General features: G+C 41.9%; 1 protein-coding gene across 1 annotated transcript; it reads left to right on the forward strand.

The window, feature by feature from the left end:
• Positions 1-410: 410 nt before the first annotated feature.
• LOC110297639 (uncharacterized) lies at positions 411-12,779 on the forward strand. Its single transcript, XM_021166525.2, has 4 exons — positions 411-594; positions 1,167-1,205; positions 3,592-3,718; positions 10,508-12,779. Exons 1-4 carry the CDS (start codon positions 568-570, stop codon positions 12,271-12,273), a joined length of 1,959 nt encoding a protein of 652 aa, XP_021022184.1. The 5' UTR covers positions 411-567; the 3' UTR covers positions 12,274-12,779.
• The last annotated feature ends 10,319 nt before the right edge of the window (positions 12,780-23,098 follow it).

Consider the following 23,098-nt stretch of genomic DNA (forward strand, 5'->3'; position numbering starts at 1 on the left):
GTTTTCCCTGTCTGCTGTTTTAACTTTCAAAATTTGGGCTAAATTTTCTCTATTTAAAACATGCCACAGTGTGTCGAATATCTTTCCATAAGTAGCAACATATTCCTTCACTAAGCATGGTCAGAGATGTGTCAGCATTGCATCTGGAGTGTTTTCCTTTATGAATACATATAGGTTCCCCCAAATAAACCCCCCACACTTCCTTTACTGCAGAAATATTCTGAAACAAATTAAGATCATTGTGAAGATGGATTATGGGCTACTGTTGGTTCAAGCCTGAGCAATAGGAACTACATTACCCACAATGCCAAGAGCAGAGTAGCAAACTGCTGAGCCAAAGAGGGCAGTTTCTGCCTGGGAAGGTCGACAGACATTGGGCGGGACTTCCTGCATTTTGTCCTGTCTTTGGTTTAACTGTCCATGGCTTGGTATTTGGAGGATTCGGAGCATTAAAAACACTAAGTTAGACTAAAAGTAAGAGAGCGAACAGGCACTGGGTGTTGGCCAAGGAGACCATCATCAGCCGCGGCGGCCGAGCACCAGCCCCTGCGTACTCAACAGAGCCGGATGGCGGCGCTGAAGCACCTGGCTCAGGTAAGTGCCACATGCTAGGCGCTCCCCCTCCCTAGATACTTTGACTCCTAGAGCCCCTTGAGGACTCCCGCTCAGCTCACTTCCTTATGGAAAACTTAATCCCTGTGTCCAGAACAGTGCCAAGCTCGTGGGTGGGATCCGCATTTTTCGTAACTAGTCTGATGAGGCATGGAAGAGTGGGACCAAGAGGAGAGTGATTGACTGATTTGTGTGGGCAGTATCACGTTTGGCCACTTTAACTGGGAGTATTCCAACCTAAAAATGGCAAGGTGAGGAGTATTACCTATGTCCTCACTACCGAGGAGCCAGCGGGACTGAATGGAAGATAAATGTGGCTAGAGGTTATTCAAAATATTCCAAAAGCTGCACAGAGTTAGAACGGGCTGGAAGAGAATAATATGGAGAATAATATAAAGCTTTGTGCAACATCCCACAGCTGCGATGACTCAGCACTATGCATAGTTTAGAGATAATTTAGATATAAAAGGTTATGAAGATTCAGGACTGGACAGGGGTCACAGGTCCATGAAAACTTACCATGGTCCTTGATTCTTACAACTTTCTTCCCACAGGTTCCCAGATCTACAGAAAAGGGTATGGTCTGTATACAGGTGAGTGAGTGTAAGGTGTTCTAGTAAGCTCACCAGTTGGTAGTGGAATTCACTTTTGTGGGGGTTCTTAAGAGTGGAATGTAACTTTTAGCATGGAGGCATACCCCGGGAGTCTGAACACTAGAGAGGACCAAGGCACGTTCAAAGCCAGCCTGGGATACATGGTGAGATCTTAAGAAAGAATGAGTGATTGATAAGATAGTTCAGTTGGTAAAGGCACTTGCTACCAAGCCTGAGGACCTAAGTCAGTCCCCAGAACCTACATGATAAAGGGAGAGAACTGATTCCTGAAAAATGTCCCCTGATTTCTACTTGTACACTCATATACATATGCATACTGGGAGAAAATAAATAAATAAGTAAATAAATAAATACAAAAAGAGGGAGACTGAGATTTCAAAACCCAGTAGTGTAGTGGGAATGTCAGCCGCTGGCTAGTCACACAGATCTACAACTCTGGGGAAAATTAAGCATAGAGACATCCCGATTGCTGAAGGCTGCTGTTTATCCTTGAATACAGGTCGATTAGGAAATAGAATCGGCTTTATTTTATTATTTTATTTTAAAATGTTATCCCCCTTCCCAGTTTCCCCTCCACAAACCCCCTATCCTATCCCCCCTCCTCCCTGCTTCTATGAGGGAGCTCTCCCACTTCACTGCCTTAGCATTCACCTGCTCTGGGACATCAAGCCTCCATAGAACCAACGGTGCCATTGATGCCAAATAAGGACATCCTCTGCTACATATCCATTTGGAGTCATGGGTCCTTCCATATGTACTCTTTGATTGGTGGTTTAGTCCCTGGGAGCTCTGGGGGTGGGGTCGGGGAGTGTCCTGAAGGCTTTTTCTTAACTCCTTTGGTCAGGTGACACTCCTTCCTGCCTCAGCCTCCTAAGTGCTTATACAATGAGAGTCTGCCATTATGGCCAAAAGGAAGCTGATCTTGTTAGTAATACCATAAGCATAACACAACACACACACACACACACACACACACACACACACACACAGCACCAACATTTAGGAAGGATTCTTGAAGTGTCTGAAAAGTGAAGAGTTTCATTCTAGGAATTGAGAGTGCAAAGTGTTCATCTGGGAGAATCAGTGTATCTGCAGAGGAGGGCTCCTGTAGCTAGACTTTTTGGTAGAGTTTTGTTAGAGGAAACCTGTGACTGTTGAAGTGGCATTAAATGCCACATGTATAAAACCAATCTGTTGTTTCCTAAGTTGTGATGGTGGCTACCATTGGAGCAAGGAACAGAGTCAGCCAGCAAGGCATTAAGAGAGGATGGCAGCTGCCTCTGACACTAGGAAGCCTCCGAATTTGGGTAGAGATGGATCTTGCCTCCATATATGAAGCTTTCTCTAGATTCCTTCTGCTAAGTAATGCAGGATCCCATGGAGATGCCTGTGGTATTTGCTGTGGAGTTTGAGGTGGCTGTGGGAATGAGCTGTTATAAGAGAGGTGTGGAGTAAGCGAAACACATAGAGATGGAAAATGTTAGCAGGCCCTGCGACTTGGATAACAGATACTTTCTTGGTTTTATGGAGGAACCCTAGGAAAATTGCCTGACAAAAGTCATGTCAGCTAGACTTTGAGATCTTTATCTCTGTCAGTTAAAGGGTTAAAAACAGGAAAAAAGTTCAGAGCAGAACAAAGTTGATTGATAAGCTTTCCAAACTCTTTAAATACATGGAGAGGGACATTTGAAGCTGAGTATTGATATCTTTAAATGTGTTTGGGATTGTCTTGGATTCAGGGTGTCCCACCCAGACACACACACACACACACACACACACAGAGACACAGACACTTCCTTTTGGTTAACAGGCATTTTGTACCCCTCCTACCATTGCAGTAGGACTCCGTGACTTGATTTGTGAGCAAAGAATGAGCTGTAATAGGGCCCTTGCTTTAGTGCATGAATGACTGTGGACTGGCTGGGATAAGAGTGGGTAACCCAGCTTCTGCTCTTGGTAGTATAACAGGTACAGAGAGACCCACCACTTGCAAAGAGAAATGGCTATATTTCAAAGGAATCAAAAATTACCACCTGTTGCTTAGAGCAAAAAGTCATTTAAAAAACAAAAACAAAACAAAACACCTCACTGTGGTTTTTATGTTCCATCTTTTCATGTCCATGGCCTCAAAAGAAGTCTTGATGGCCCTTTATTGTCAGGTCCAAAATGCATAGCTACTCCTCATCCTCTGTGGGTGCAGAGGGAGGATGTAGTGATCTGGGAATAGAGTAACAGGTGTTAGCCTCCGTGTGTTAAGTTTTTTGTCATTTCAAGAGGAGAGTTAGTAAAGGATGGACATGTGGGTGAATAAACTGAGAATCCTAAAGGAAGTTGATCATTGAGTGACTTGTCTTCATCATAACAGGGCTGTGTAACCTTTGAGGACGTGGCTGTTTACTTCTCCCAGGAAGAGTGGGAGCTCCTGGATGAATCTCAGAGGCTCCTGTATCTTGATGTGATGCTGGAGAATTTTACCCTTATAACCTCACTGGGTAAGTCCCTTGTACTCACGCACGTGTCTTGGCTCCCATCTGTCTCTTTCTGCCAGATCCAGCTCTGCCCTTTTCAGAGCCAAACTAAAGACCCTATTGGCTTTCCTACTTTCTTGGCAGGTGTGCAGTTTTAGATGGTAAGCCTTCCTGTTCCAGCCACCATGCCTCCACTCTGCCATCATGGACTCTTATCCCTCTGGTTGAGCTGTGTGCACTGCCCTAAACATTCCTAACACATGTCACCCCAGAGCATTCATCAAAATGTCTAGGTGGCAGAAACTCTTCAGTCCAGGTAATAGGTCTGTCTTAATTTGATAAAGTACCCCGACAAAAGCAATGTGAAGGACAAACAGTTTATTTAGACTCAACAGTTCCAGGTTATAGTCTATTAAGACAGAGAAGTCATAGCAGCAAGACTTAGAGAAAACTGGCCACATTACATCCACAGTCAAAAGCAGAGAACAATGACTTAATACATGTCATTGCTCAGCTCACTTTCTCATCTGTAGTCAGTCCAAGACTCTAAGCCCAAGGAATGGTGCCACCCATTGTGGGCAGGTCTCAATTAATATAATTAAGACATTCCCCACTTGTATGCCAGGAGGCCCATCTCCCAGGTCATTCAAAATTGTGTCAAGTTGACAGTTAACAATAAGCACAGCTTCTAAACTGAAATTGCCCCTTCCTTGGCCTGATGACTATGTTCATATCCATAATTCCTTTTTCTCCAAGTTCTGCACCTCATCTAGCTTTGCCTGATAGCTGTCTCTTTCAGGAATTTCATATGTTGTGATGGTTGGTGTTTATATGGACTGTGAACTGTTTGTATAAGACCTTCTATCTAGGCTTCTTTAAAATACTGATTGTTTTGTACCAGTTACTCATCTGTCTTGTCTTTCTTTAATGCTTACATTATGTATTTCTTATGTCATCAAACAACTAGGGGTGTGAGGAAAGTCCTGATTTATTTCACAAAGTGGACATGTTGCCTGCTTCTCCTGAGTAACAGCTGATACAGGGTATGCCATTAGGGATGTCAGGTCAAACCAAGAATCTGCAGTGTGTCTGGCAGTATTATGATGTAAGTGTGCTGTGTGAAACATTTCCTGCTTACAGTTCGAGATGTGAGCCCTCCTGCTCCAGCCACCATGTCTCTGCTCTGTCATCATGGACTCCTATCCCTCTGGAACTGTAATAAATCCTTCCTTCTCTAGGTTTCCTTGGTTTTATTACAGAAATGGAAAATAACTTATACACTAATCAAAAAGAAAGTAGTAGTGAGATCTGGGTTTTTATAACGTCTTTGTCTTCCCAAGTAGGAACTGCTCTCCAAGAATTTAGTTTATCCAGCAGGAGTTCAAATAGATCACACAAGTTAAAAGACTGCTTCCACTTAAGTACTGGTTTTTAACTATTCTTTGGTGTCTAGTAATATTTCCCTATTCATTTCTGATTTTGTTAATTTGGGTCCTCTCTTTCTTTTGATTAGTTGGATCAAGGGCTGTGAGTCTATTTACTATTGTCTTTATTTCTGTTTCATTAGTTTCTTTCTTATTATTTTTTTGCCATCTATTATATCTTAGTTTGTAGTATTCTTGCTTTTCCAAATTCTTGAGTTGCCTGCATTAAGTCATTTATTCATGCTCTTTTTAACTTTTTAAAAATGTAGGCACTTAGAGCTATACACTTTCTTCATAGGACAGTTTTTAATGTGTCCCAGAGGATTTGTTGTATTGTGTTTTTATTTTCATTTAGTTCTGGGATTCCTTTCTTTCTTTTTTTTTTTTTTTCTTATTCTTTGTCTTGCCCATCATTTAATAGTGCATCTAATCTCATTGAATTTGTGCACTTAATGGAGATTTGTTTACTGTCAGTTTTAGGTTTTGTTTATGGCCACATAGAACATGTGGAGTTATTTCTTTCTATTTTTCTGAAACTGTGAAGACGATCTCTTAGACTGTAGGATATAGTCTATGTTAGAGAAGCTTTCACGGGTTGCTGAGTAGAATATGGATATTCTTTTGTGTTTGGAAAAATATTCTATAGATATCTATTAAGTCCATTTGATGTTTGATGTCACTTAATGCTGATGTTTCTCTGTTTAATTTTTTATCCATATAACTTGTCTATGGAAAAAGTGGGCTATTGAAACTGCCTACTATTAGTGTCTGGGTGCTTATCTGTGTTTTTAATTCTAGTAATTCACTTTGCATGAAATGGCATAAACCAGAATTTGCTACATATATGTTTAGCATAGTAATGTCTTCCTGGTTAATTGTTCCATAGATTAGAATGAAGTGTCCTTCTTTATCACTTTAGGTTAGTTTTAGTTTGGAATCTGTCAGATATTTCTATATCCACACCTACTTGCTTCTTGGTCCCATTTAATTGGAGTAGAGTTTTCCAACCTTTCTCTTGAAGGTATCTATCTTTAAAAACTGAGATGAGTTCACTGTAGACAACAGAAAGATGAGTTGTTGTTTTTGTTTTTGTTGTTGTTTTTGCTCTGTTCAGCCAGCTTGTGTCTTTTGATTGGAGAATTGAAGCCATCAATATTTAAAGTTATTGGTAGCTGTGCATTGATTGAAGTCATTGCATCACTATTTGCTGTCTGTGTCTCTTGACAATGGTTATTCCACTTTCCATTCTAAAGCATTGCGTCTTGCATTCTGTTTAGGGGTGATCTGCTGGATATGGATTCTTTTAACCTGTTTGTAGTATGGAAAGTTTTTCTTTATCCTTCAATCATGGAAGATAGTTTTGCTAGACACAATAATCTAAATTGGCTGTCATGGACTTTTAGGATTTGGAGTACATTGCTCTGAGCTCTTCTGGCTTTCACAGTTTCCACGGAGAAATCAGCTGTTCTGATGGCTTTTCTTTTATATGTGACTTGGTGTGTTTTCTCATAGCTTTCACTAGTCTTTCTTTGTACTATATATTAAATGTTTTAACTACTAAATGTAACGGGAAGGTTCTTTTCAGGGTGTGTCCATTTGATGTTCTGTGTGTGTTTTCTATCTACATGACTGTGTCTTTCCTGAGTTTAGGAAAGTTTCTCTATGGTATTGTTGAAGGTCTTATCTATGCCATTGACTGGGAATTCCTCTCTTTCATCTATGTCTAAAATTCAAAGACTGGATCTTCTTATAGTATCCCAGAGATTCTGCACATCCCTTCCCCATGCTTTTAATTTTTTTCCATAATCTTTTTTGTTTGTTTGTTTGTTTTTTTTTTGTTTTTGTTTTTGTTTTCAAATCAGGGTTTTTCTGTGTAGCCCTTGCTGTCCTGGAACTTACTCTGAAATCCAGGCTGGCCTCGAACTCAGAAATCCGCCTACCTCTGCCTCCCAAGTGCTGGGATTAAAGGCTTGGGCCACCATGCCCAGCACCATAATCTTTATTAGTGGTCTAACTATTCTACTTCAAGACTTGATATTCTAGCTTCTACTTTATCCATTCTATTTATAAGACTTTTCATTGAGTTGTCTAGTTGAGTTATCTTTAAGACCTAATATTCTGTCTTCTCTTTGATCTGTTCTCTGCATAAGGTTTTCAATAGTCTTCTAGTTGGTTGCTGGGCTTTTCAATTTTGTCCTCATTTCAGCTTGAGTGTTCTGTCTCTTTGCCGAATTCAGATTTCAAATCTGAAGTTCATCCAGCCATGTATTTGTATTTTCTTCAGCATCACTCAGGGGTCTATTGTTATCCTCTGGAAGTTCAGTTAGATGTCTGTTCATGTTTTCCTTAAACTCCTTGAAACCTTTGATAAAGTTTATGGGTTTTGTTTTGTTTTGTTTGTTTGTTTGTTAGATAGGGTATCACTATGTAGCTCTAACTGTCCTGGAATTCAGTATATTAGGTCAGGGTGGCCTTAAACTCTAAGTGATGTGCCACTACACCTGATATGATATCCTCTTCAAGTCTGTATCCTGGGATTCATCTAGTTAGTTCTCATTAGGAAACATTGCTGTCAGTGGTTTTGCTTCATATATATATATATATATATATATATATATATATATATATATATGTGTGTGTGTGTGTGTGTGTGTGTGTGTGTGTGTATACACACATATAATTTTTGTGTGTGGGTGTGTGGGTGTTCCGGGCATATGGACTTATTTCTTTGCAGTGTGTCTGATGTGAGATTCTATTCTGCCTTAGATTGGGCCGGTAGAGTATTTGTGTGATTTTCCTTACTAGGCCAGGAAAAACTAGTGCATGAGCTGCTTGGTCCTAGGCCAGCAGAGCCAACATGAGGAGAGCCTTGGTCTGGATCTAAGCCTGTGGAGATGAATCTTCTTTTAAGGCATACATTTATATACATGCGTGCGTGCATGTGTGTACGTGCATACTCATAGTATTTCTACTACCATTTTTTTCGTTTTAATATTCTTCTTTTCCAAGTATCTCTGTTAATAGTTCTGTTTGTTAAATTTGAGCTTTTAACTTCCTGAAACTTTGATTTCTTTAATTTCCATTTTTTTGTGTGTGCACATCAAATATGCGTGGGAGGTAGGGAAGGGCTTTTGGGTTGATGCTTGCTTGGTCAGTTCCTCGTGGTAGGAATAGTCTGTTCTTTCTAAGATGTTCTGTTTACCCATGTTGTTCTTGGACTCTACATCTGGCAGAATAGTGATAACATTAGTTTTATTTTCTGAATTTTTTGTTTTGTGATTAACTTAGTAGGCATGTCAACTAGGGGCCTATTACCCATGTTATCACCATCTATAGAAGTAGAGAATGTGTTATGCAGTCAGTGGAGAATGCCATGCCACTGGGGCTCAGTATCCATCCTTCAGCATTCCGTGTTATCCTCTACTGCCTGCCTGTTCAGTGTCAACCTCAGTTATTTTAAATTATACTGAGGGACACCTCACTCTATTTCTTCTGGGACTTTCTTCTCCTATCAGCTAGCCAATAGCCCTGAGGATTCCTGCAGCTACACCACCCCACCCTACTCTTACTATATGGTCCTGAGGACTAAATAGGTCGAGAGACATGCAAGTTGCCTTCAGTCCTTAGGCCCAAAGATACATTAAGATACATACCACTTACCAGACACTATGACCTATTGCAGTTTTAAGTCAAATGGTGCAGAAACAAGTGCCTACCAAAGACAGCCATGCTGACATTCAAAAGGCCAGTTAGGCAACACTTGATCAGTACTCCAGGCAGCAACTACAGAGAAATCCAGGGAACAGCCTCTGCTCTTCCATTTGAGTGGCCCTGCTTGTTGTTGCACTTTCCTTTATATGCACCATGGGTCTTAATTTCTAGAGATGACTGAATGGCAGCATGGAGAGTTGAATGCCATTGAAAATAGGGCTTATTTCTGAAATTTGTGAGAGAAGGATATTTATGCATCATTCAGGGTGGCATGAGTAAACAGCAGGTGCTGAGGATGAGGGTGTAAGAAAGAGATGAGTCAGAGGAAGGAAACATGTACATGAGTACAGGTGCCTCTGCGGGCCAGAGGAGAGAATCGCATCCCCGAGAGCCAGAGTTATAGATGGCTGTGGGTGCTGGGAACCAAACTTGGGTCTTCTGGAAGAGGTGTGCTCACTCTTAACCACTGAGACATCTCTCCATTTCCAGGATATGGCCTTCTCATCTAGAGTATGACCAGGATAGATAGGCAGAGGAGTCTATTCTTGGAAACATGGTTTGCAGTGTGGGATCTGGACTAGTCTAACAGCAACTAAACAGCATGTTCTCAGTTAAGTTTTATGCCATCTATTAAGAGTTAGCCTCCCTTCCCATGCTATGAAGGAATAAAAAGGTTAGGAGGGAGGCAGAAGGGGGAGAAAGACAGGAAGGAGCTAGAGAAATGACCCTCTGGTTCAGAGCACTTGCTACTCTTGCAGAGAACCAATTTGATTCCCAGCACCTACATCAGGCAGCCCACAGTTCATAAACCAGCTCCAGGAGGTTTGACATCCTCTCTAGCATCTGTGCACATGTGCAAGTATACACAGACTCACTTGTGTGTACAATAGATAGAAATGCAAAAATAAGGAGCTGGGGAAGTGTTAAGAGCAGTGGCTCTTCTTCCAGAGGACCTGAATTCAATTCCCAGCACCCATATGGCAACTCACAACTGTCTGTAACTCCAGTTCTAGGAGATCTGACGCCTTGCACAGGCACACACACCAGGCTGAAGAACGCCAGTGCACATAAAATAAATCTTTATTATTATTAAAAATAATTACAAAAACAATTTTTTAAGAAATAACAGAGGGAGCTAAGATATAGACATTGGAGAAATGTGTCCACTTTACATCTAGATGGTGCCTGTAAGGAAGGCCTGGCTATTTGGCCAATAGGCTTTATTCTCGTCTTCTATAGAAACATTTAAATGATATTTCTGTTTTTTGTTTGTTTGTTTGTTTGTTTGTTTTTTGTTTTCTCCAACCATAGAAATGAAACCCATAGTTGGATACAAGCAAATGACTGGACACAAGCTAGTCTCTCAGACAGAAATCTGTCAGACAAGTAGATTTGTTCTGAGTGATTCAATTGGTTTATGGCATTTTTTTTTCCCCTCTCCAGTTGATACAACTTGTATCTTTTCAATCAAAGCAGCTAAAATCTTAGGCAAATATTTTTCTCTTGCATCCTACCAATCATAAGATGATCCAAAAATAAAACTAAGCATATAATATTAAAACAAACAAACAAACAACTAGCCTCTTCTCATGCTGTTCAAAAAGGGGAACAAAGTGAAAACATCCTTGGTAATTCCAGCCAGTTGATGTGCTTTACACCAGGCTCTCTGTCCTTTCAGCTCATTGGTCTGAAGCAGAGGCTGAAGACAAAACCTGTGTACCACACATCAGGACTGCAAAGGAAGGTCTGCCCACGAAGAAGCCTCATCCCTCTGACATCTGTAGTGCCGTCCTTAAAGATATCTTGCATCTAAGTGACCTACCTGGGCAGAAACCACATTTGACTGAGGTGTGTACAGACCTCCTGGACCAGAAGCATCACAGAGCCAAGAATTGGTTAAAGAAAGATGTGGACTGCCTTGTGAAGAACTGTATATCCCATGTAGCAGGGAATCCTTCTGTCTGTAGGAAGATTGGTGAGAAATTCCCAGCTATATGGAATCTTCTCCAACCCAAGGCCATTCCCAAAGGTGAGAAACAAAATCAAATTAAGTGTAGAAAGGCTTTTCACTCAGAGAAAAATAACTCTAAGTCAGGTAAATATAAGAAATCTTCCAGCCCAGAATACAGGCTTCAAGAATATCCAAGAGTTTGCAGTGGAAAGCGGGTGTTTGAGTCTAACAGTTGTGAGCAAGACTTAAACAAGTACTCGATTGCACCATCCCAGACAGACCAGACTGAAAACCGACCATATGAGTGTCATGACTGTGGAAAATGGTTTGGCCAGAAAGCCACACTTAGAATACACCAGAGACGCCATACCGGAGAAAAACCGTATAGATGTGGTGAATGTGGAAAGTCTTTTTGTCAAAGCTCTAACCTAAGCGAACACTGTAGAGTTCATAGTGGAGAAAGACCTTTTGAGTGTCTGGAATGTGGGAAAGCCTTCGGGTGTCATTCTAGTCTTCTGCGGCACCAGAGAACACACACAGGAGAATGGCCATATGAATGTGGTGACTGCGGGAGGCTGTTTAGGCAGATTGTCAGCCTGATTACACACCAGAGGACTCACACTACAGAGAAGCCTTACGAATGTGGACAGTGTGAAAAGTCTTTTAGTCACAAAGCCACTCTTACTGTACATCAGAGAGTTCACACTGGAGAGAAGCCCTATCACTGTGAAGCATGTGGGAAATCCTTCAGCCAAAGCGCCAACCTTATTAAACACTCCAAAATTCACACTGGAGAAAAGCCTTATAAGTGTGGGGAATGTGGTCTATGCTTTCGCCAGAGAGCTACCCTCATGAAACACCAGAGAACCCACACTTCAGAAAGGCCTTATGAATGTAGAGAATGTGGTAAGTTCTTTAAACAGTACTTCTACCTCATTGAACACAGTAGGATTCACACCACAACAGAATTTTATGAGTGTGGACAGTGCGGGAAATCTTATACCCAAAACGCCACCCTCATCAGACACCAGCGAGTCCATACAGGAGAGAGTCCTTATAAATGTAAGGAGTGTGGAAAAGCCTTTGAATACAAATCCAGACTTAATCGACATCAAAGAACTCACACTGGTGAAAGACCTTATGAGTGTGCCAAATGTGGGAAATTCTTCAGGGAAAGCTACAATCTTGCTGAACACCAGAAAATTCACACTAAAGCAAAGCCTTACAATTGTGATCAGTGTGGGAAGTGTTTTAGCCGGAGAGCTGACTTGGTTAAACACCAGAGAGTTCATACTGGTGAAAGGCCTTATACATGTGGTGAATGTGGGAAGACCTTCAGCCGAACTACCAACCTTGTTCAACACAGAAGAATTCACACTGGGGAACGGCCATACGAGTGTGACCAGTGTGGGAAGTCTTTTAGCCAGGTGTCTACCCTCACTAGGCATCAGCTTCTTCACACTGGAGAAAAATCTTATAAATGTAGCAAATGAAGGAAAGCCTAGACAGCCCTCTAGCATCTTCTAACACCAAAAGATAGAGCATCATAACTCCTGGAAGCCAACCCTTGAAAGCACCCTCAGGCCTCCAAGGATGTTGCATTGTTGTTCACTGTAACAAACTAGAGAGCCTCATAGAGTTTTAGGCTGTGTAACTTGTACTAGAGCTAGTCTGCCTGTTCTAGACAGTCTGTCTCCATTGCCAGAATTAAATAGCTGCCATAATGTCTCATAGAAACTGTCACTCCTCTAGCACCTTGCACTGAGTGTATATCCCCCCCAACATGACCATACTCTCCCCTTCCCTAATGGAAGCCTCAACTTCCTGTGCCTTGCAAATGACCTTCATCCCCTTTTCTCACTAAATATGTCTGGGTCTGTATTTGCCTAAAAGAACCTGGTCTGCGATTAGCTGGAGGCTCCATCAAGGAATATCTTCTCAAGTCTTTGTCTCACATGATTCATGCGCTGTTTACATGATAGGAACTAGCCAGAGACTTCCTGCCATGTTAATATGCAATAATAAAAGACCTTATGGATTTTTTTCCCCATGTATTTTTAATCAAGAGTTTCTATTCACAGCCTTGGGTGGGCAAAATACTACCTAAGGCCCTGTTGTTGTTTTGTTTGTTTTAATTATTTACATTCCAGCCATTGACCCCCCTTCCCCCTCCTCCCTCCCACAGTTCCTCAGCCCACTCTTCTTCCTCCTTTTGTCCAAGAGAGTGCTTCCCACGTCCCTCACCAGGCCTCCCCCTTCCCTGGGGCCTCAAGTCTTTTGAGGATTAGGCACATCTTGTCTCTCTGAGGCCAGACCAGGCAGTCCTCTTGCATATGTCTCTCTCTCTCTCTCTCTGTATATGTATGTGCTTCAGACCATCCCATGTATGCTGCCAGGTTGGTAGGCCCCATTTATATAGAGACTGGAACAATTTTTAAAAAATATTTATTTATTTATTTATTTATTTATTTATTTATTTATTTTATGTACATGTGTACTCTGTCTTCATGCATACTACAAGCAGAAATTAGACTCCATTACAGATGGTTCTGAGTCACTATGTGGTTGCTAGGGATGAACTCAGGACCTCTGGAAGAGCAGCCAGTACACTTCATTGCTGAGCTATCTCTCCTTCCCTGGAACAGTTCTTTGAAGCTGCACCATTCATGCCTCAGTGTACATACTGTTGTGAGAAGGAGTAGCTCTCATTTATGTTGCTTTCCAAAACCTTTAGCTGAGCAAAGCAGGGTGTTCAGTCCTAGGTTTGTGCCTCAATGCCTGCTTTTTGTTTGTTGTTAAGAGGAAGGTGTTTTGTTTTTACTTAGACTATAAATTACCCTGAAGGTGAGGTCAGTTATTGGAACTGCAATATTCAGTGCTCTTAGAATAGCTTAAACTTATCCCTTTATTCCCACATGGTCTGACGTGATGTCTAAGATTGTTGAAGAAGACCTTTCACTGAGTTTCATAGAACCAAGTCTGTAATTCCAAATGTCACTTGTAAAATTAGGGGAACCAAATAGGAACAATAACTGGTACATTAATACAGGCTTTGATAATTGAGAGGTGGGGTTTTATATGAGAATATTACCTGTGGATTACTCTTGAGACCGTAGATGTTGCATTCTTGGAAATAATTTGCCTTTATCTTATGTTCTGAAATCTTAACGAAGTCTGAATTCAGGGTGTGACTTATAGCCAGATTTATAGTGAAAAATATCAGCAAAAAGCAGATCAGAAAGATTCAAAAGTATGCAGTTTTGCCAGGAACAGAATGTGTTGGAGTTACAAACAAAAAAGCTATAGTTACTAATGGAGACCACACTGTTAAAAGAAACTAAGTATTTTGTACTAAGGGCATAGGAAAAAAAAAATACCTTGATGGCTCAGCAGTTAAGGACACTGGCTGCTCTTCCAGAGGTCCTGAGTTTGATTCCCAGCAACCACATGGTAGCTCACAACCATTTATAAAGGGATCTGATGCCCTCTTCTGTATGTCAGTGTATGTGCAGACAGAGTATTTTTACATCTAAAAAATAATAATAATACAGATATAATTTTTTAATTTGTTTAAAACAGCATTCTTGTGGAAATTCTTTCCTGGGTCCAGTTACCCCTATGTAGGCCACTTCAGCTATGGATCAGTGAACCTGTGTTTCTGCTTGAGCTGGCAGTGTTTGTAGCACTAACGTGATGCTCCTTTTACAGGCAGGCAGGATGTAAGTTACAGAGGAGTGTGTAGAGGCTTCCACCAATTCCAGGCACAGCCTGAGATGCTGAGTTACAGTATGTGACAATCCTAATCCTAATACTTAGGATTAGGCATATTCAAGCCTATTAGATCTCAAGTGATCCTTGTTGCGCCCACCTCGGCCGGCAAGGAAGACACAACTCGGTCGGATTCTTCTCAACAGCCTTTATTGCAGGAACGCCTGGATGCTGCTACAGGGACCCCGGGCACCCAGGGAGATCTGCTTATATGCACCCCAGCACAGGGGAAGGCTTCGTGTCCTCCTGGGATAGGTTGAACCGCCGTCACCTAATTAGCATGTACCCGCTCAGGAGGGGTTACGCCTGCGCAGTGGTGTTGTTTATGACAACGGCACACCGGAAACTGGCGCCATCTTAGAGTTGGCTTCCTACAGATCCTGATCCCAGAAGTGGTGCTACAGAATTTATTTTTTTTCCATATTGTTTGTTGCTCTCCTTAGTTTCCATCCCTCCCTTCTGTGGCCCAATTCTTCCCTTTTGAAGTAGGTATGTGTAGTCTACGCCACTGTTATTTTGGATTTACAACCCCCCCTTTTTGGTTTTACTTTGCTCAGTTTAGAGTTTAACCTTTGTTCACATAAGAAAGGAGCCTATGAACAGTAATGAAACTGGTAAAACATAAGACTGTTGAAGTTGGGCGAAATGAATTTTTTTTTGCATCATAAGAGAGCTGTGAGCCTTTGGGAGCCAGGAATGGGATTTTATGGTTTGAATCTGAATTGCCTCTCACTTTTTAAAACCTTGCTACATTGGCAAGCAGTGGAATCTTTGGAGTTGTGGCAAAAGTGAGCAGGAGTTGGTGATTAAAAGCAGGTGTTGAAGGTTATACCCAACCCCTAGTTCAGCAATTCTCAACCCCTTTGGAACCATATGTGACCCCTTTGGTAGTTACATAATTTATAATACAGTTAAGAATAGTAGCAAAATTATTGTTATGAAGTCACAACAAAATAGTTTTATCGTTGCAGGTCACCACAACATGAGTACATATTAAAGGATCACAGCACTAGAAAGGTTGAGAACCAAGGCCCCAGTTGTTGCTGCCAGTCCTGCTTAATACCATGTTGTGAGCAGCCTTTCCCATGTGTTCCTGTTTGTTGCCTTGAGCTAAGCTGCACCCCACCCCACCCCCATATCCTCCAGTTTGATAGATTGAAAGCCTTTGAAACGGAACCAATGTAAATCATTCCTTTGGTTATGCAAAATTAACACACTGATGTATAGTAGATGTGCGTACATGTTTTTATGGTATAAGAATTGAACAGGTTATAAATCCTTAAAACCATCATGATATCAATAATGTTTCAATCCAGAATTTTTCTTCTCCTGTATAATGTTTTCCATGGGGTTTTAGGTATTTGGTGACTTGAATACTTTCAAAATGTTTTAATTTGTAGCTTTTATAATTTTATTTGAACAGAATCTGAAAGTGTTTGCCTGTTTTCTTTTTTTTTCCTCCAAATATTTTACAAATTTCTTTTTTTAAAAAATAGGTATTCATTTACATTTCAAATGCTATCCCGAAAGTCTCCTATACCCTCCCCCGCGCCATGCTCCCCTACCCACCCACTCCCACTTCTTGGCCCTGGTGTTCCTCTGTACTGGGGCATATAAAGTTTGCAAGACCAAGGGGCCTCTCTTCCCAATGATGGCCGACTAGGCCATCTTCTGATACATATGCAGCTAGAGACATGAGCTCTGGGGGTACTGGTTAGTTCATATTGTTGTTTCACCTATAGGGTTGCAGACCCCTTTAGCTCCTTGTGTACTTTCTCTAGCTCCTCCATTGGGGCCCTGTGTTCCATCCAATAGCTGACTGTGAGCATCCACTTACGTGTTTGCCAGGCATTGGCATAGCCTCACAAGAGACAGCTATATCAGGGTCCTTTCAGCAAAAATCTTGCTGGTGTATGCAATAGTGTCTGGGTTTGGTGGCTGATTATGGGATGGACCCCCGGGTAGGGCAGACTCTGGATAGTCCATCCTTTCGTCTCAGCTCCAAACTTTGTCTCTGTAACTCCTTCCATGGGTGTTTTGTTCCCAATTCTAAGAAGAGGCGAAGTGTCCACACTGTTTTCTAATTATTTCCATATTGGATAATTGGCTCATTACTACTGTTACCTATATGAACACATAATTTTTATCGTTAACCAGAATTCTGTGGACAAGTCAGTGGTCATCTGCTAATGGCCAAGTGGCTAATTGCTAATTGAAGACTATTAGTAAAGCTACAAAGAACATAAGTATACCGATCTTTTTTTGGAGAATGTATTTTACTTATGCTAGTGATTTCAGTTAAAGTAACTTACATTTAAAAAACTTCAAGAAAAAAAAAAACAAAAAACTTCAAGATGGGTTTAAATTAATTGAGTCCATTGTGGTTCACATTACGAAACCCTCTGAAACAACCCGACTGTGATGGCATATGCCTTTTTCCCAGTGCCCAGGAGGCAGAGGTATGCAATTCTCTGTGAGTTCAAGGCCAACCTAATCTACAGGTCAAGTTCCAGGACAGCCAGAACCTACCCTGTCTTGGAAAAGAAAAAAAAACAACCAACCAACAAAAAACTCTAAAGAAACACTCTAAGAATATGCTGGGGGGCTGGTGAGATGGCTCAGTGGGTAAGAGCACCCGACTGCTCTTCCGAAGGTCTGAAGTTCAAATCCCAGCAACCACATGGTGGCTCACAACCACCCATAATGAGATCTGATGCCCTCTTCTGGTGCATCTGAAGACAGCTACAGTGTACTTACATAAAAATAAATAAATTAAAAAAAAAAAAAAAAAAAAAAGAATATGCTGGCAATCTGGTTACAAAGTCTGTAACCTGGGTCGATTTGGTTAATGTGGCTGGCCAGACAGGTATTCTCTTCCTCACACAATGTTCCATACTTTTCCTGAAGCCGTGAGCTTGGTCCAAGAAGAAAACATTTCCTAGCAGAGAAAGACCAGTATTTGATCAAGAGTATGTGAGTAGCTGCTCTTTCCTGCTAGAACCTCCAAACAAGCACTTGAGAAAATCAAGAGGCTGAAGAGATGTCTCAGCAGTTAAGAGCTCTTCCAGTGTGCCCAAGTTCAGTCCCTAGCACTTCTGTCAGACTGTTAATGCCTGACTTTTAAACTCCCCCCCCCCCCCCCACACACACACACTCTGGGGGATCTGACACCCTCTTCTGGCCTGCCTGGGTACACATAGAGATAAAAATAAATATTTTTTAAAAGAACAAAAGATAAAACATCATCTTAGGGGTAATACACAGCCATATTAATCACATTCTGAACAGCTACAGCTGGCTCCAAATCCAGCTTCTCCCTCCAGAGACCCAGTCCTCACCCAGCTCTACTTTACCAGTTCATAGATATGAAGAGATCCCAAGAGACTCCAAAACATCAGATTTTTGTTGTTTGGTTTGGTTGGTCTCACTGATGCCATATGACTCAAACAGTTCTAAGCCTCCCCCCCCCCCCCCCCTGTATTTTCTGCTGCAGTTCCCTAAGCCCAAGAGTCTGAAAAGGTGGGGTCCACCCTGGGCTCTGGAGTCTAAGGCCTATTTGAGTTAACGCCAGGGGTCCTTCTTATCACACAGGTCCGGAACTCCATCCAAGACGTTGTTTATCCCAATCCTGCGCTTTTCCGTGAGTGGATTATTATGCTTATACTTTTAGCAGCTTCCAGAATCCTGATTGGTCTGCATAAAATTGCCACTGAGCCCAAGTGAGAAGGTGGAGGAGCTAAGGAAACCACATTACCCACAATTCATAGAGCCGAGTGACAAACCGCTGGACCAATGGTCCCTCGGAAAGATCTTTTCCGTGTTAGGGCCGCAAGCTATGGGCGAGATTTCCTAGATTTTTCTAACTCTGCCCAGTGGTCCTTGTAGCTGCGCTGGGTTTGTTTGTTTGTTTGTTGTTGTTGTTTTCTCCCTGTCGGAGATACAAGAGTGTGGCGTGGTGACCAAGATGGGCAGAGGGGACAGGTGAGGAGCTCTGTCGCCACCAACCGGCCGCGGTGAGGGGTGCTCCAGCATTTGCAGAGTACCTTGGCTGCTGCCTCAGTGGCAAAACCTGTCGCGTTCTCCTGAGGGAGAGAGGAGTATAATAAAGTAATTCCAATTTTTTAGGTTTTTATCACATGGAAGCTTAACTATTTTTAAGTTGATTGTAGAATTCGATTTGGTCTGTGTGTGTGTCTCTGTGTGTGTGTGTGCGCGCGCAGGTGTCTCTGGGGGTGAGATGGCAGCATCAGATTCACCTTGAACAGGAGCTACAGAGCATTGTAAGCCAGTCAACTACAGATGTGTTCCTAACTGCGAAGTCATCCCCAGTCCCCTTTCTTTCTTTCTTTTTTTTTAGAATTAATTTTTTATTAGGTATTTTCCTCATTTACATTTCCAATGCTATCCAAAAAGTCCCCAATACACTCCCCGCCCCCCCCCCCCACTCCCGTACCCACTCCCACTTTTTGGCCCTGGAGTTCTCCTGTACTGGGGCATATAAAGTTTGCAAGTCCAATGGGCCTCTCTTTCCAGTGATGGCAGACTAGGCCATCTTTTGATACATATGCAGCTAGAGTCAAGAGCTCCGGGGTACTGGTTAGTTCATAATGTTGTTCCAACTATAGGGTTGCAGACCCCTTTAGCTCCTTGGGTACTTTCTCTAGCTCCTCCATTGGGGGCCCTGTGATCCATCCAATAGCTGACTGTGAGCATCCACTTATGTGTTTGCTAGGCCCCGGCATTGTTTCACAAGAGACAGCTATATCTGGGTCCTTTCAGCAAAATCTTGCTAGTGTATGCAATGGTGTCAGTGTTTGGAAGCTGATTATGGGATGGATCTCTGGATATGGCAGTCTTTAGATGGTCTATCCTTTCGTCACAGCTCGAAACTTTATCTCTGTAACTCCTTCCATGGGTGTTTTGTTCCCAATTCTAAGAAGGGGCACAGTGTCCACACTTTGGTCTTTGTTCTTCTTGAGTTTCATGCGTTTAACAAATTGTATCTTATATCTTGGGTATCCTAAGTTTTTGGGCTAATATCCACTTATCAGTGAGTACATATTGTGTGAGTTCCTTTGTGATTGTTTTACCTCACTCAGGATGATGCCCTCCAGGTCCATCCATTTGCCTAGGAATTTCATAAATTCATTCCTTTTAATAGCTGAGTAGTACTTCATTGTGTAAATGTACCACATTTTCTGTATCCATTCCTCTGTTGAGGGGCATCTGGGTTCTTTCCAGCTTCTGGCTATTATAAATAAGGCTGCTATGAACATAGTGGAGCATGTGTCCTTCTTATCGGTTGGAACATCTTCTGGATATATGCCCAGGAGAGGTATTGCTGGATCCTCTGGTAGTATTATGTCCAATTTTCTGAGGAACCGCCAAACTGATTTCCAGAGTGGTTGTACAAGCTTGCAATCCCACCACAAATGAAGGAGTGTTCCTCTTTCTCCACATCCTCCCCAGCATCTGCTGTCACCTGAATTTTTGATCTTAGCCATTCTGACTGGTGTGAGGTGGAATCTCAGGGTTGTTTTGAGTTGCATTTCCCTGATGATTAAGGATGTTGAACATTTTTTCAGGTGGTTCTCTGCCATTTGGTATTCCTCAGGTGAGAATTCTTTGTTCAGTTCTGAGCCCCATTTTTTAATGGGGTTATTTGATTTTTTGGAGTCCACCTTCTTGAGTTCTTTATATATATTGGATATTAGTTCCCTATCTGATTTAGGATAGGTAAAGATCCTTTCCTAATCAGTTGGTGGTCTTTTTGTCATATTGATGGTGTCTTTTGCCTTGCAGAAGCTTTGCAACTTTATGAGGTCCCATTTATCGATTCTCGATCTTACAGCACAAGCCATTGCTGTTCTATTTAGGAATTTTTCCCCTGTACCCATATCTTGGAGGATTTTCCCTACTTTCTCCTCTATAAGTTTCAGTGTCTCTGGTTTTATGTGGAGTTCCTTAATCCACTTAGATTTGACCTTAGTACAAGGAGATAGGAATGGATCAATTCGCATTCTTCTACATGATAACCTCCAGTTGTGCCAGCACCATTTGTTGAAACTGTCTTTTTTCCACTGGATGGTTTTTGCTCTCTTGTCAAAGATCAAGTGACCATAGGTGTGTGGGTTCATCTCAGGGTCTTCAATGCTGTTCCATTGGTCTACTTGTCTGTCGTTATACCAGTACCATGCAGTTTTTATCACAATTGCTCTGTAGTACAGTTTTAGGTCAGGCATGGTGATTCCACCAGAGGTTCTTTTATCCTTGAGAAGAGTTTTTGCTATCCTAGGTTTTTTGTTGTTCCAGATGAATTTGCAGATTGCCCTTTCTAATTCCTTGAAGAATTGAGTTGGAATTTTGATGGGGATTGCATTGAACTTGTAGATTGCTTTTGGCAAGATAGCCATTTTTACAATGTTGATCCTGCCAATCCATGAGCATGGGAGATCTTTCCATCTTCTGAGATCTTCTTTAATTTCTTTCTTCAGAGACTTGAAGTTCTTGTCATACAGATCTTTCACTTCCTTAGTTAGAGTCACGTCAAGGTATTTTATATTGTTTGTGACTATGGAGAAGGGTGTTGTTTCCCTAATTTCTTTCTCAGCCTGTTTATCCTTTGTGTACAGAAAGGCCATTGACTTGCTTGAGTTAATTTTATATCCAACTACTTCATTGAAGCTGTTTATCAGGCTTAGGAGTTCTCTGGTGGAATTTTTAGGGTCACTTATATATACTATCATATCATCTGCAAAGAGTGATATTTTGATTTCTTTTCCAATTTGTATCCCCTTGATCTCCTTTTGTTGTCTAATTGCTCTGGCTAGGACTTCAAGTACAATGTTGAATAGGTAGGGAGAGAGCCCTCCCAGGCTGCCACCTCTCCTCTGGAGGGGAAGGTGCTGGGATGTCTGGAGCCCAAAATGGGGCCTGTCCCAGAAGCTGTGTTGCTTCTGCTGTCTCCATGCTCAGCTGCACAGATTGGTCTCTGCTGGACCCGGGACACAAGACAAGATGGCTCCCTCAACTGCTCCAGCAGTCAGAACCCTCCCACCTCCAATTTGCTTACTTCTCAACACATTCATTCCCGTCTTTACCCACAATCTTGCTTCAACAGGTCATCAGGTTCCTCAGCCAGAGTCGATCCATTTGCTGCAGCGTAGACAAGAGCTATGGGCAGCAGAGAAGTTTCTCATATAGTAACTGTGCAGGTAGGTAGCCAAAAGCTGGTCCTGGGGAACCATGGAAGCCTTCCCACTGAAGTGACCTCTGCTCCTGAACTACTCTGTGAAATTCCTTATGACCACATAGTGTTGTTTCTGACCCACCTCATAGTACATAGTTCATACACTGCATAAGTAGATATGCTTTGAGCCCTCTGCTTGTTCAGAATTCCAGGTGCCACCTGATATGATCAGGCAGCTTTAGACTGGTGTGGCAATCCAGTTGATAGAAGGAAAATGAGAGAGGAAGTTTAAAGGTCTTAGCTATTTGTTCACATGTTTCCCTTGTGTATATTGTTGACTGGAAATTGGCATTTGGGACTAGAGAGATGGCTCCACAGTTAAGAGCAGTGATGGTTCTTCTGGAAGTATGGAATTCCCAGCAACCACATAATGGCTCACAACCATCTGGATCCAATGCTCTCTTCTGGTGTATCTGAAGACAGCTACTATATATGTATATAATAATTCTTGAAGAAGAAGAGAAGGAGAAAAAAGGAGAAGAAATTGACACTTGACCATGCCTGGCCCTTCTTTCCTGTCATGGGGCTTTACAAAGTGTACAAAGTATATAAAGTTTACAAAGGGAGTCCAGTCCACTTGAATATGTGTGAATAGCCAACACTACTAGGCTTAAAACAGCACATTCAGGTCCTGGAGCCCTCTAACTTTATCAGACTCACTATCCATCCTGTTTGTTACATATTACTCATGTCTCATGATCGAGACCCTCCACTCAATCATCTGCACTGTAGTCTATGAACCTTGAAGATTCCTAATGGTTCAGATCTCCTTTCTACACAGGTCCCTGTAGTCAAATATGTTCTGGTCTTCTCTACTTTCCCAACAGCTTATGATTCAGCAAATACAAGATCATGTTATGAATAAAGGCTCTATGGTTTAAATTTCTTGCTCCTGCCTTTAAGGATTCATCTATGTCTGTCTTAACAACTGTGGCTTCAACTCTTGTTCTTTGATGTAAAAGGCCTAACTTCTAACTATGATTGGTTTGCATCTACACTGTAACCCTTTTAAAAAAATATTATTATTTAAACATTTTTATTAGATATTTTCTTCATTTGCAATTCAAATGCTATCCTGAAAGTCCCTTATATCCCCTACCCCCGCCCTGCTCCCCAACCCACCCACTCCCGCTTCCTGACCCTGGCATTCCCCTGTATTGGAGCATATAATTTTTGCAAGACCAAGCGCCTCTCCTCCCAATAATGGCTGATTAGGCCATCTTCTGCTACATATGCAGCTAGAGACAAGAGCTCAGGGGGGGTAATGGTTAGGTCATATTGCTGTTCCTCCTATAGGGTTA

The sequence above is a fragment of the Mus caroli genome, unplaced genomic scaffold, assembly GCF_978045245.1.
Source record: "Mus caroli unplaced genomic scaffold, Mus_caroli_1 scaffold_8, whole genome shotgun sequence".
In the NCBI taxonomy this organism is placed as follows: domain Eukaryota; kingdom Metazoa; phylum Chordata; class Mammalia; order Rodentia; family Muridae; genus Mus; species Mus caroli.

Bases quoted from the DNA above. Each gene is read 5' to 3' on its own strand.
- LOC110297639 (XM_021166525.2), top strand. From the start codon at position 568: ATGGCGGCGCTGAAGCACCTGGCTCAG. The intron at 595-1,166 runs GTAAGTGCCACA...TTCTTCCCACAG, and splicing joins CGCTGAAGCACCTGGCTCAG to GTTCCCAGATCTACAGAAAA. The intron at 1,206-3,591 runs GTGAGTGAGTGT...TCATCATAACAG, and splicing joins AGGGTATGGTCTGTATACAG to GGCTGTGTAACCTTTGAGGA.